Raw genomic sequence first — 13,491 nt, 5'->3', positions numbered from 1 at the left:
GCTTGGTGACCCATGCAGATCTCTGTGATTGGAGGGCAGCCTGATCTGCAGAGTGAGTTTAAGGACATCTAGGCCTAGAGAGAGGGAGAGACAGATCCTGTTCCAAAACACCAAAAACAATAAACAATAAAATAAAAAGGGAAAGGCCACACGCACACTGAACACCCAATACTCTTTTACCTGGGTACCGGTCAATATTCATTTGAACTAATGTGTGTTCCCAGCCTGAGACCGGCCTTGATATGTTCAGTGTTTGTGGGCTGTGAACAACTATATTAATGGCCAAAGAACCACCAAGGCACAGACTGCCAGTTTTGGGGTCTTGAATACTGGCCTGGTTTGGACTAGTACTTCTCTTTTCCTATGCAAGGCCCGCAGAAGGAGGCGAGGAATTATGTCGGAGTCCAGGACTTGAGGACCTGGTGGAGTAGCTGGAAGTCCTCAGGCCCCAGAGCTTGGGAAAGGAAAGCTCTGGTCGGTTATCTGGGCGCACCCAGAAAAGGTAGGATGACTTCATTCCCGCAGAGGGCGCTTCCCACCCCGGCAGCTGAGGTGCCAGCAGCCGGTTTGTCCAGAGTAAGTTTTCTTTGACTACTCACTTCGCTCCCTGCCTGGCGTTGTCGCAAGTCACTTTGAAAAAAAAAAAATTATGCGATTAGACTGACTTCCCTGTTTCCTTCAGTGAGTGGGCGGGCTTTTCCCAGTTCCCAGACAGAGCTCCTTCATTCAGCTCTACTTGCCTTTTTTTTTTTTTTTCTTTAATAAAGCTCAAAAGTTTGTTACCATCATTGAGATAAAAGAAAATAAAGGAGAGGGAGGAGAAGGGAGGGAAAGGGGAATAAAGGGTGGGAAAGCGAGTGGGAGAAGAAACGATTTGGCGTGCTCCACAGGAGACCTCCAGACCGCTCTGGACCTCCTGAGAAGCGCTAAACTCCAAAGAGAAGCTACTGTGGAATGGAGCGGAGGTGTGTGAATGTGTGTGTGTGTGATATAAAGGTGCATGCGTGCCTATGAATGTGCGTGGGGTGTTCTTGCGTGTGCGCGGGATAGGGTGTCCAGGAGACTGCCGCAGAGGTTCCTTTTGTGGAAGGCGGTGACCTGCTCTGTAGCGACCGTGGCGCCTCCCACTTCACTCCATTAGGACACCAAGGCTCATCTTTTCCCTGCAGCAATTTCCATCGTCCTCTGTGGTTGCCCGCCCAGCCCCGCGCTGGTCTTCAGGTGCCAGGAGCAGCGTGCTGGGCGGCGGCTTTCGAGTCTCGGGAGCCGGGAGCTGGCGAGGGCGAGCTCAGTGGCGGTGCTGTTCGGGTTGAAGGGGGAGCGAGGGAAGCAACCGAGCAGGAAAGGGCGTGCTGTCCTTTGCGGCCGGCTGGAGGAGCAGCCGGGTAGGCAGCATTGTTACCTGCAGCGGCCCCGCCCCTCCGCAACGCCCTGCCCCCCTCACCGTCCCCGGCCTGCAGTCCTGCGGAGAGACGGCGGCGCCGGGACAGCGGGCGGAGGCTGCGCGGGCGCCGGGAGCGGGGGCGCGGTGAGTGCGGGGCGACGGGAGCTAGAGCCCCGGCTGCAAGGCTGGGTTCGGGGATGCTGGGCTGAGCGGCGGCGCGGGAGGATGCGCGGAAGCGTGAGCTCTGTCCCCGATTCTGGGGACCTGATCCTGGAGCGCAGGCCCTGTGCCCCGAGGCGCATGAGCGCCCGACTGGCTCGGCATCGGACCCCAAGCTCGGTGTGGCGCTGTCCGCGGGTGGGACTTCGGAGGTTTGATTAGCTTTCGTGGCACTTATGCGGGTCGCGCAGGTCACAGGAGTCCCTTTTAACGAGGACTCGCTCCTGCTACAGTAATGTGGGGGTAGGCTTCCCATGACTGCACACCTCCCTGGAAGTTCACTTCCGAAGTGGCGTCGGCGTTTTTGGAGTGGCGGGCTGGCAGTCACCCATGGTCCCCGAGCGTGACGGTTCCCGAGCTTGCCGGGTCTCCGTATCCAGCCCCAGAGACTCCTTTTTGCGTTTCTGTCGCGGGTTCATTCACCCTCTCTCGGTGCAAAACCGCAGTGCGGCCGAGAGCCCTTCTCCCAGGAGCCCGCGCTGGGTACCACACGGTGTCGCCGCAGCGGTGGTCCAAGTGGCTGGCGGCCACTGTTCCGTAAACCACGAGCTCCGTAGAGAACTGGGACCTCAGTTTGGGCGGGGAAGCTTGGACAAGACGAGCCACCCCGGGTCCGACCGGCACAGAAGGAGCCCCAGGGGTTTCGCGGCTGGCCTCCAATGGCCTCTGAGCTGGTCCGAGACTGGGGAGTGCGGGACACTCATGGAAGCGGAGGGTCGATCCTTTCCCGGGAGGATACCCTCTAGGGATCCTGCGCAGCGCGTGTGGGCGTCTCTTCGCCGCGGACGCGCGCCCTCCCGGCCCAGATAAGGCGGCCTCTGAACTAGTGCGGGGACCGCCCATTCGGAGCTCGCCTGCTGTCCCGGGATCCTGGGCTGCGTGGCTGCGGGACGCTGGTAGCCTTGGGGGGCTTGGACAAAGCGCAGCGGGAGCCGGCGGAGTCAAGGGCCTTTTGGTGAGTGGACCCGTCAAAGTGAGGGGCTAGAGACCGAAAGAGGTGGTGGGCAAGACTTGGGAAATAACTGCGTCCATCCTGACTGAAAAGAAATCGCGTTCTGGGTGCTCCCTCTCTACCCTGTTCCGAGTTTCATAAAGACCTGGAGCTAGTGTTTAAAGAAATTCTACTTTGAGTTGGACACCCCGCGAGCACCCTCTTTAGTCCCAGTTGTCTTCCTGGAGCTTCTGTCTCTTTGGGAGCATCCTTCGGCGCTCCTGGGCCTATTCTTCCTGGTTTGGGAACTGGGAGAGAAGAGACTGGAAATGTGCTATCAGAAACAGGCAGCTGTGAATGTTTGTTTATGTGACGTGACAGATTAAACCTGCCGTCTTGGGTTCTCTAGGCCGGCTGAAGTGCCAAGTAAGACTGCTGCTCGAAAACTGACTGTATTTCTTGATCAAGAAAGGGTTTGAAAAGACAGGTCGAAGTGAAGAGATGTACCTTGAGGAGTGAGTAGAGAGAACAATATTAACGAAAGGCAGGAACTTTCCCCAGCCCTGTCTCTCTTTTTCCAACTAAGAATACTGTGTATGTAGTTTAGCCTCTTCCTCAGTTCATCAGGTAGAGGCTCATCTGTGACACATGTCAGGAGGCAAGAGGAAAGCCATCTGGCTCTGTGTCACTTTTTATTACTGTTGAACAGGGCGGTGCAGACCCTCCTTTGAGAAAGCCCTGGTTAGAGCTAGAAGCCACACAGTAACCCTTAGGAACGGTCTTATTCTAACCCTGTGTGCTGGCTGAGCATACGCTGAAGGTTAAGTTCCTGATCATAGCATCCCTCACAGAAATTGGAGTTAAAAGACACTGAGCTGAGCAGCAGCATCCCCAGCGGGAGGGACAGTAACCCCACCTCTGACGAACCTGGGTGGTTATCACTCAGCAGACTTGAAGATGGGTTCTGTCTGTCTTCAGAAAGTCTATTGGTGACAGCTCTGCATTTAAAGGCCTCCTCGCTGTGGGGGGACGTTAAACACAAGCCTGCCTCTGTTTGTCTTGGGGAGATTGATGAGATGCTTGATGGTTCCCAGACAGAATCAGGGCTAATCCCATTGTCCCTGCTGCCGACTGCCAACTGTGAGAGGCAGGGGACCATGTCATGTGTCGGGGTGTTTGCATCACCTGCATTTCTCTCGGTGTCTTGAGATTGTACGGGGCCATCCCTATTGTGGACAGTATGGTAGAATGTTGTTTTGTTTTTGTTTTCTGAGACCTCGACTTTAATACCATGTGTGACTGTAAAGAGGTGGGATGCCATCTGTGCCCTTCTTTTCTAACCACCTCTTTAACATTGGTAATCCTGCCTAGTGTTAGTAGTAAGGATGCACTGCTTAAGTAACAGGAATAAAAGCTGGAGCATTCAGCTAACCTTTGCTGGGGAACTAACTCACTAGGTGGAGTTAGGATCTTTGATGATAATGGGAGGAGGGGGTTGCCAGAGAAAGGGACCAGGGACAGAAAGGTACATTCCACGTTGTTCCTATAACAACAACTTCTTCTTCTTCTTCTTCTTCTTCTTCTTCTTCTTCTTCTTCTTCTTCTTCTTCTTCTTCTTTTGGTTTTTTGAGACAGGGTTTCTCTGTGTAACTCTGGCTGTCCTGGAACTCACTTTGTAGACCAGGCTGGCCTCGAACTCAGAAATCCTCCTGCCTCTGCCTCCCAAGTGCACCACCATGCCCGGCTTCCTATAACTTCTTAAAGTGACATTCTTCTCTCAGGCTGGGCGATAGTCATAGAATCATATCGATGCGAGTTCATGTGTGTCTCTTCCTAACTTTCGCATGCCCTTATCTGGTACCTCCACGGTGCCCAGCACAGTGCTCAAAAAACGAAAGGCTTGGAGTGTGGGTGTGAGAGGGCAGTGACTGGGGGTGCCCAGCACAGTGCTCAAAAAACGAAAGACTTGGAGTGTGGGTGTGAGGGGGCAGTGACTGGGGGTATCTACCTTGGATGATTCAGCTTCTTCATTTAGTATTTCTACAAAGGCACCGAGGGGCTTAAAGCTACGCCTGTAAGCCCCAGATACAGAGTGAATTCTTACTTTCCAGACCAGTTTTTTAGTTTACCCTCTTTTCTATCCCCCTGTCCGGTGCTGGAGATCCAGTTCAGGGCTCTGAGGTAGAGAACTTGTCTGGCATTTGTGAAGTTCTGAGTTCAGGGCTCTGAGGTAGAGAACTTGTCTGGCATTTGTGAGGTTCTGAGTTCAATCCTCATCCCTGGGGGGGGGGGGAGTGCGGGGGGGGATAATATAGAAATACATGGGTATCTATGGAACCGGAAGTGATTTGGAGAGTTAGAAACTTTAAAAGGGTTCCTTTATGCATAGACGTGTATAAAATGTGTGAGAATAAACTGCCAAAATTACCTGTACAGTCTTGAAAAAAAGAGTTCAAATGTAACCATAAACTGTAATTGACAGTGAGTCATGCCAGCTTTAGGGGTGCCAGCTACGAAGACAGCCTGGTTATGCCCCTAATGATAATTATGAAAACTCCTTCTAAAAGCCAGTTTCATCCTAGTGAACCAGAAGTCAGCTCAGAGGCATCCTTAAAACTCCACTGACGTAGAAATTACCCAGTGGTGACAGCTGAATGTACTGATGCCACTGAATTATACACATAAAAATCACAAGAATGATTTTTTAAAGTGTCAAAATAATAGTGGGAAATATCATTTTCTGCTCAACAGTTAAATTGTCAGGGGATGAACACATAGCTTAGTGGAAGAACACACTCTGAGCACGTGGGTCGAATGCCCAGTTCTAAAGTAAAGAAAGACAGGGTTATTTGATGAGCAGTTGAGGAGGGTTGCCTGGCTGGCATGCATAAGGGCCCGAGTTCAATCCCCAGCACCACAAATTAAACAAACAAACCTTGGGCTGTTAACTATTTCATAAAAATATGTCCTATATCATAGAGACGATTTAACATGTGATCACTGAATTTTTTGTTTGGTTACTCTTCCTGAGACAGGGTTTTTTTTGTGTAGGACAGGCTGTCCTGGACTCCATTAATAGACCAGGCTGACCTTGAACTCACAGAGACCCACCTGCCTCTGCCTCCTGAGTGCTGGGATTATAGGTGCATTTCACCACTCCCGGCCCAGTGGCCACTGAATATCAAAAGCGGGGGAAAAAAAATCTCACAATTCACAGACTTTGGTAGCAAAGTGAAGATATTACGTGCGTTTCTAGCAGCCAGAACTTAGGCATTTCATCTGTAAACTCAAGACATTTAAAATTTTACGTATGAGTGTATGTATGTACATGAGTGCATATATGTATATGTGTGTATGAGTGTATGTATGTACATGTATGTATGTATGTATACTTGAGTGCAGATGCTTTTGGAGGTCATGTGTCAGATCCCCTGGAGCTGGAGTTACAGGGAGTTCTAACCATCTGACATGGGTACCAACTCCTCGAAAGAACAGTATTCACTTTTAGCCACTGAGCCATCAATTCGGAGCCCCTTCTCCCATGTGTTTTTGAAGCTGAAGGGAAGCTGTGCATATGAGCAATTGTTATTAGAAATAGTTAACTACATTCCTGTTTTGGCACACTTTTCTTACACAAGCCCATGGAAAGGACATTCTCCGATTTCATAGATGAAGCATGCTGCAATTGAAATGAGATCATCCACCCTGCTCAGACTGCAGCTCAAGGAAGTGGCAGCGCTGAGCTCTGAGGGGGGAGGTTTCTAGACTCCACTCTTGCTCCCCACGAAGTCCCACCAGTTGTGTGTACAGTGGTTCAGTATGTCTGAATTAATGATATCAGGCGGTTCACGTCTGCCTAACCCAGTGTTATGGGATCTGCTCGTGTCTGCAAGTTGAGGCTCTAACAGTGACGACCTAAGTGGATAATTAGAGCCAGAGAAGTCATGTCACACACTGGGACACTGTATGAATGCCTTCCGTGGGTTCCCATCATTCCCTGGCTCACCTCACTCCATATGAGAAGAAGTGAAGTTATTTTGTTTTGAATTGGGTTAGTAATAACCAGTCTATAGCCCAAACCAAACATCTGTAGGTCCATGAACATACAAATCTTCAAGATAAGTCAGTTGTACGTATAAGGGCTAGGCATGTGGTGGGCTTGATAGGGGCAGTGTGTCCTTGTACATCTCCTTTGCTAGCAGTGTCAGGAACTGAAGAGGTAGGTGACAAGTTTCTGTCCTCTGAAGAGTGGCTTTTCTAGAACCCAAGGTGACAGCATCTGAAGGGGTGATGGGAGTTGGTTACTGTACTGTAATTCTGTGGAGGAGAAAATGGAAGTCTAGTGCAGTGATGTAACGTGTCTGGCACACGTTGCTCTTTTGGGGGGAAGTGCATCACCCTGTGGAACAGGAACATGGTGACCCTGGCTCCAGGGAAACAAGCTGGGCCATTCTTGTCTTCTTTAAGTGCCCTATCTGCTCCCTTCAACATGGAAGATGCCTTTTGACCCAGTGATCGGCGAAAACATGTCCAGACTGGAAAAAGGCAGGGTCACTAAGCACCTAACGCTTCAGCAATTTGGGCAGTTTCCCCGAGGGCTGGTATACATCATCCAGGAAAGCCAGGAAGCTCTTGGTGAACAAGTAGTTTATTCATAAAGGCAACGCTCCTGCTTCTATAGCAGGCACTGCTTCATTGATTAATGGGAGATTTCCAAATTGGTTTTATTGCTGAATCTTTGGCAGTTCCCCCACCCCCACCCCCCAGGAGCAAAACATAGTTTGGATTGAGAGTGATGCGTGTTCGTTACAGTGTGCTTTGGCATGTCTCCCTTGACCCAAATATCTAACAATTGTGGGCCAGCCGCCCCTGGCCTCTGAAGGAAAAGCTGGTGTGAGAGCAGTCACCAGCCAGCGCTGACTTTAAACTCGCTCCTTCTTCACAGGTCTGGAAGCTGACATGCAGCTCGGTTGCCTTCTCTTCTGGCAACAGACTTATGAGCCAAGAAGTCCGACTGGAGTTTGATGTTTGTGTCTGCTTCTCCAAGGTTAAGGAATTAGCTCCTTAGAAGGCAACAGTACTATGCATGTTATGAATTGTGTCTCCCTGGCCAGCGATAAAGAAAATGGGACTCTGGCCACAGCAGCTGCATTCATGACTGGGCAGACATCACCCTCTGCATCTCCTCCACCTCCTCCTCCACCGCCTCCACCTACACCTTGTCCACATTCAGGGGAGGGCTTCCCCCCCTCCCCTCCTCCTCCTCTGCCACCTCCACTTCCTGGGGGACCTCCCGTCCCCCCTCCTCCTCCTCCAGGACTCCCCCCAGTTTCTTACCTGAATGGCTACAGCTCCCTGGGTAAGAAGAGACGAATGCGGAGCTTTTTCTGGAAAACCATTCCAGAGGAGCAAGTTCGAGGCAAGACCAACATCTGGACCTTAGCAGCTAAGCAGCGGCATCAGTACCAGATCGATGAGAAGACCATTGAGGAGCTTTTTGGGCAGCAAGAAGATGCCTCCAAGGCCTCTCTCCCCAAGAGAGGAGGGGCTCTGAATTCATCCTTCAGAGATGCCAGGGAAGAGGTAAGGCAAGCGGATGGGGGTGTGAGAACGGGAGGGGCGGGGGACTGCAGTCAATGCTGTTCTGTGTTGGAGTTACGTGTTTCAGGTCGATGGGTAAATTTCCCTGGGAAAGGAGAGCGTGCAAGCTAGATGGGCTCCGGAAGCCACAGAAAGCCCCTCCCCCGAGACCCCCCTCCTTCCCGAAGGACGAGCCTGGGCTGAGCAGCAAGAGTCTGGGGAGTGTGCTGCAGGATCCTCCCAGACACCCCCACCGATTATGACCTCATACAGAGAACACATAAGTTGGGGCCCCTGCTTAAGAGGCTCTGGCCTCCCAGCACCACCCTGCTGCTAGCGAATCTGCTGTGGCTTTTCTCAGGGAGAGAAGTTCAGCTGGAACCTAGCTTTTGTAGTTCTCCCCTGGGACAGAAGGCTGAGCTCCAGAACCCAGCTATCTGGGATGAGCGGCAGCCATCTGGGATCAAATGGCTTCTGTTAAGAGACCTAAGTCCTAGATTGCTTTGGGATTCCTTCCTTCCTCCAGGGTGCCCTCAGCGTGTGTTGAGATGGCCTCCCGTGCCTCAGATCTCTGGATTAGGTCACCACTTTGTGGCGATGGATTTCTAAAGAGCCAAACCGTCAGACTGTTTTCAGACAGATTTTATATGAAGAGCGTTTCCAGTTAACGCTAAACGTGTTCCTTTGAAGGAGGAAACAGTTGTTAAATTACTAAACACATATACAACTTAACGTGAATCCTGTGTTTTTTAATCTGTTGTAAAGGAGCCGAGAAAAAATAGGTCACTGATGGAGCTGCCTAGATAAGAAAGTGGGCAGGGCCCTGGGGTGAGGTATTCTCTCCATGCATTATTGAATTCTTGAGGCAACAGTATTGACCTCTTTTCCTGCCTCAGGAACATGTTAACTCCTTCCACCAGGCACCCTGAGAGCCCTTTAAACTGGCTGTATAATCCCTCCTGAAACTACTAAGAGCATTCTTAAGAAATACAGGAAACACGGGGACCACGGTTGTGACAAATGGACTGTGAAGTGAATTGGAAAAGGGAGTCATTTGGAGAAGCTACAGCGTCTTCAAGTACTGATCACACAGGCTTCTCTGTCTGTCCCTTCGTTTGGTCAGATGTCCTTTCAGTATTGGAAGAGACTCGGTCATTTCCTTAATGCCCTGGCCTTGGCCCAGCTCCCAACAGAGGTGTCTGATTGAGCAGCCAGTCACGTCTCACCCTTGTCTCCCGGTTCTCCCTGCTATGATGGTTGGACAGGTGTGTGTAGACATGGGGTGTATGTGTCAGAGAAGCACCTAGAACTGAAGGGGTTCAGCTTTGTGTGCCCCTGGGAGGCAGCCTTCGGCTGAGACAAGTAGCTCTCTCTAGGAGTTGGGAAAATTTCGAGGGGTTAAGGACCACTTAGTTCCTTATGACCGAAAGCTGAAGAACAGGCTAGGGCCCTGAGAGGCCAAGCCAGCAGGCAGGGCTGGGAGTTGTTCTCACTCACGACAGAAACAGAATAATCCCTGTCTGGGCCAGCTCCAAGTCTCAGGAGCAAATGTCTCTCCCATTTCTTCCATCTCTGCAGCTTACATCATAGATTTTTATATTTTTTTCTTTAACCTCCTTTTGAATAGATTTATTTTAAAATGGTATGTGTGTTTGTTTGTGTTGAGGAGTGCTCCCATGCTGCGGTGTGTGGGTGGAGGTCAGAAGACATCTCTCTCTCTCTCTCTCTCTCTCTCTCTCTCTCAAGACATCTCTCTCTCTCTCTCTCTCTCTCTCTCTCTCTCTCTCTCTCTCTCTCTGTTCTTGCCTTTTATCTTCTCTGAGACACGGTCTCTCTTGTTCACTGCAACCTTTACTACAACCTAATGCCCGCTGGCCCACGAGCTTTCTGAGATTTGCCTGTCCCTGCTTCCCACCTTCACGCAGGAGTGCTGGCATTGGAAACATGTGCTACTGCAGTGCGGTTTTCCGTATGGGTTCCGAGGTTCTGAGGATGGTCAGGACGGCGGATGGTCAGGTCATCATGCTTGTTTGGCAAACCCTTTACTCGCTGAGCTATCTCCCTAGCTCGAAAGAAGTAGTTTTCATTTTGTAAAAGATTGACTCATTTGACTTTGATGTGTATGAGGGCTTTGCTTGCATGTGAGTCTGTGTACCACGTGTGTGCAGTGCCCTTGGAAGAAGGCATTGGAAGGAACTGGAGTTAACAGATGGTTATGAGCCTCTCTGTGGGTGCTCACCAAACCCAGGTCCTCTGGATGGGCAGCAAGCACCCTTAACCGCTGAGCTACCTCTTTAGCCCATGTTGTCGTCATTTGGATGCTGAGAATGGAATCCAGGGCATTACATATGTGAGACAAGTGTTCGAATAATGAGCTGTACCCCCCGCCCTAAACAAAGTACACATTGTATACTTCAATGTAAATTACATATAAAATGCTCTACCTTAATGGTTTCTAGTGCATATTGGGGTGCACAGACCACCATTCGTCTCCAGAACTCTTTCACCCCACAAACCTGAGCTGCATACCCATTAAACAAGGCCTTCCCATCCCCCTCCCTCTGGCCCTCGGCAGGTCCATCTTCGTGTCTCTGTGAATTTTACTACCCCAGGTAGCACCTTTGTCTTTTCGTGGCTGATTTATTTCTCGCAACCTGATGTCCTCTAGGTTCAGCCAAGCTGTAGCGTGTGTCAGAGACAAATCCACACAATATTCCTCTGTGTGCTTATACCACATTCTTCTCTAAGTTCCTGCATCCTTGGGTAGTTGGGCTGCCTTTACTGTTTATAAATGATGCTGCTATGAGCCCAGGGTGGAGATAGTACTTTTGACATGCATGGGTCTGACTCCAAGAGATAACATGTTAAAAAGTTAACATGGCCGAGGGCCAAGGGATAAGCCAGCCCGTCAGCTCTTCACTATGCAGGAATAAGGAGTGTAGCTTGGTCCTCTGAAGTCCATGATGGTTGACATTGCCACCTAACAGATTTGGGGGCGCTATTTTTGATTTTCTACATTACCCTCAGCACGACTGGAAGTATTGGGAGTGCCTTTCTTGTGGAAATAGCCTGGTGTGTGCCATTTTCTTTCCTGAGTGGAGCTTCTCCTCCAGAAGTTATAGTTCAGCAGGGCTACACTCTGACAAAGATCAGCCATAAATCTTCCAGCTCACCCGGAAGCGATGGAGTCCAGGTCAAAAGCAACAGCCCTCAGCCTCTATCGGGGCGCCCTGGATAACATGGGGACAGTGTGTTCCTGGGAGGGCCTGCTCCTGGACACAGATGGCAGGCCATACCCTGGAGCTTCAGACGTGCAGAGGAGCAGGTCGGGTCCCTTGCCATATAACAACATCACACAGAAACGTCCCGATATCATATGATCGGCGTTTTGCTTTAAAGGGCTTATAGTGCATTACTAGAAAGTTCCATTGTGCTCCAGAGGAAGAGTTTGCTGGAGGGTAGGGAAGATGCTGGTTTCGGAGTGCCAGGCATAGAAAAAGCAGCACTTAAAATAGTAAATTGGGGGAAGGAGGTTATGAAACGCTACCATGCTTGTATCCTTGTTACTGAAAATTAACTTGGGAGATCACAGATGTGATGCTGTCATAGTAATTAAGCGGTAATAAAGCAATTGGAGATATACTGATATAGGCTAGGCTCCTAATAAAAGGTTCAGCTCAGACTTCCTTTCTCAGTCCACCAATGCCATCCAGGAGGCATTGTCAAGTTCCTTCCATTCATTCCAGATGTCTCCAGTCCTCAACGCTGGTGTAGTTGTCTCTGTCTGAGAATAGATTTCTGTCTTCCTTTATAACCTGAGCAATTCTTTTAAACATATTTTATATTTGTAATGTCTATCTATCTATCTATCTATCTATTTATTTATTTTATATGTTTACTTGTCTGTATGTGCACCACATACATACAGGAGCACTCAGAGGCCAGAAAAGGAATTCAGACCCCTGGACCAGAACTGCCATGTGGGTGCTGGGAACTGAACCTGGGTCCTCTGCTAGAGCAATAAATGCTCTTAACCACTGAACCGTCTCTTTAACCCCCTTGCATGACTCTTAAGGATAACAATATGTTTCGTGGTTTATCAAGTTGGTGAACTCTAAAGAAAATGAAAGGAGAAGCAAACAGAACAGACCCAGAGTGAAGGATCTGTCTTCCTAGGTGGGGACAGATCAGAATGGGGCTGGCCAGCTGTCATTCACCATGGTGGCTGTGTGGCACCAAGTGACTATTCACACAGTGTAGATGGTAGACCGGAAGAAGAGGATGGGAGTGAGAGGAAGGGGGGAGAGGAGGAGTTAGGAGCAGGGAGGGAGGCTACAAGAATGGTGGCTCTTTCTAGATCTATGAGCAACGCTGCTTCACCCTCCCACGCCCTCATTTGGGAACCAGTCACTCTCCTGTAATCATGATTACATTCCCATTACGTCCTGAGGTTCTGGGACATGCTCACAATCCAGAGCTGTAGAACTAGATAGTGTGTGTGGATTAAAACAATACATATACTTTAGGTGTCTTTCTTCCTGCCCCCCTCATAAACGAAGGGGGTTCGATAAATAGCCAACCAAAGCTAAAACAGTGGAGAACTGAGTCAGCAACCAAAGTGACATGAAGCCCGAAGGAAGATTTAAAATTGCTTTGCTTTTCAGGTTTTAAACAGGGTGAAAATAGCCACTGGTTCAGGTGGCCAACATATGTAAGGATGCCCCCTTTGACATGGTGAAATGAAAGTGGTTTATAGGGTTGAGACTTGGATCAACTGTAGAGAGCTTACTTAGCAACACTAAGGCCAGCATTCAACACCAACACCCCAAACCCCAAAACACACCAGCAAGGAAACACACCAAGTGAATTAAAGGTTTATTCCTTCCACATTGAAAGCACGCTAAATGAAATAAGCCCACCATACAGGGGAAATCTAATTCTGCCTATAAGAGGAACCTAAAGGCCGGGGAGATAGGTTAGTCAGTAAAGCACTCGTCTCAAAACCACGAGGACCTGAATTCAGTCCCCAGGGTCCACATGAAGATGCAGAGTGTGGCAGTATATGCTTGCAATCCTAACACTGGGGAGCTGGATCTCTGGGGCTCACAGCCTTGTCAGTCTAGCTGGTGACTTCTAGGCCAATGACAGACCGTGTCTCAAGGGAGGTGAGCAGTGTCGCTACAGATGACTCAATTGTTTTGTGGTCTACAATGTTCATACCAGTGCACATGAACACACACACACACACACACACACACACACACACACACACGCACGCACACACGCGCACACACACACACACACATGCATGCAAGCACTTTGGTGGCTGCAGTGAGGTTCCGCAAGCTCTAACAGCTTTATTTCTTCTCTCACAGCT

General features: G+C 49.8%; 2 protein-coding genes across 2 annotated transcripts in view; both read left to right on the top strand.

The window, feature by feature from the left end:
• The first annotated feature begins 363 nt into the window (after positions 1-363).
• Positions 364-7,609, top strand: LOC115063842. The gene is made up of 3 exons (XM_029538033.1): positions 364-502; positions 1,170-1,528; positions 7,480-7,609. The coding sequence occupies exons 1-3, from the start codon at positions 364-366 to the stop codon at positions 7,600-7,602; spliced, it is 621 nt and encodes a 206-aa protein (XP_029393893.1). The 3' UTR covers positions 7,603-7,609.
• The window catches only part of Fhdc1 (FH2 domain containing 1), a 31,732-nt gene continuing 25,833 nt past the window's right edge, over positions 7,593-13,491 (top strand). The window contains exon 1 of the mRNA XM_029537183.1: positions 7,593-8,117. Within this exon, the coding sequence (XP_029393043.1) occupies positions 7,617-8,117 (501 nt within the window). The 5' untranslated portion in view covers positions 7,593-7,616. The remainder of the gene's footprint in view (positions 8,118-13,491) is intronic.

This window comes from Mus pahari, chromosome 4 (assembly GCF_900095145.1).
Source record: "Mus pahari chromosome 4, PAHARI_EIJ_v1.1, whole genome shotgun sequence".
Classification (NCBI taxonomy): domain Eukaryota; kingdom Metazoa; phylum Chordata; class Mammalia; order Rodentia; family Muridae; genus Mus; species Mus pahari.
Note: the sequence above shows the minus strand (reverse complement) of the source record. Positions and strands in the feature narration are given on the sequence as shown.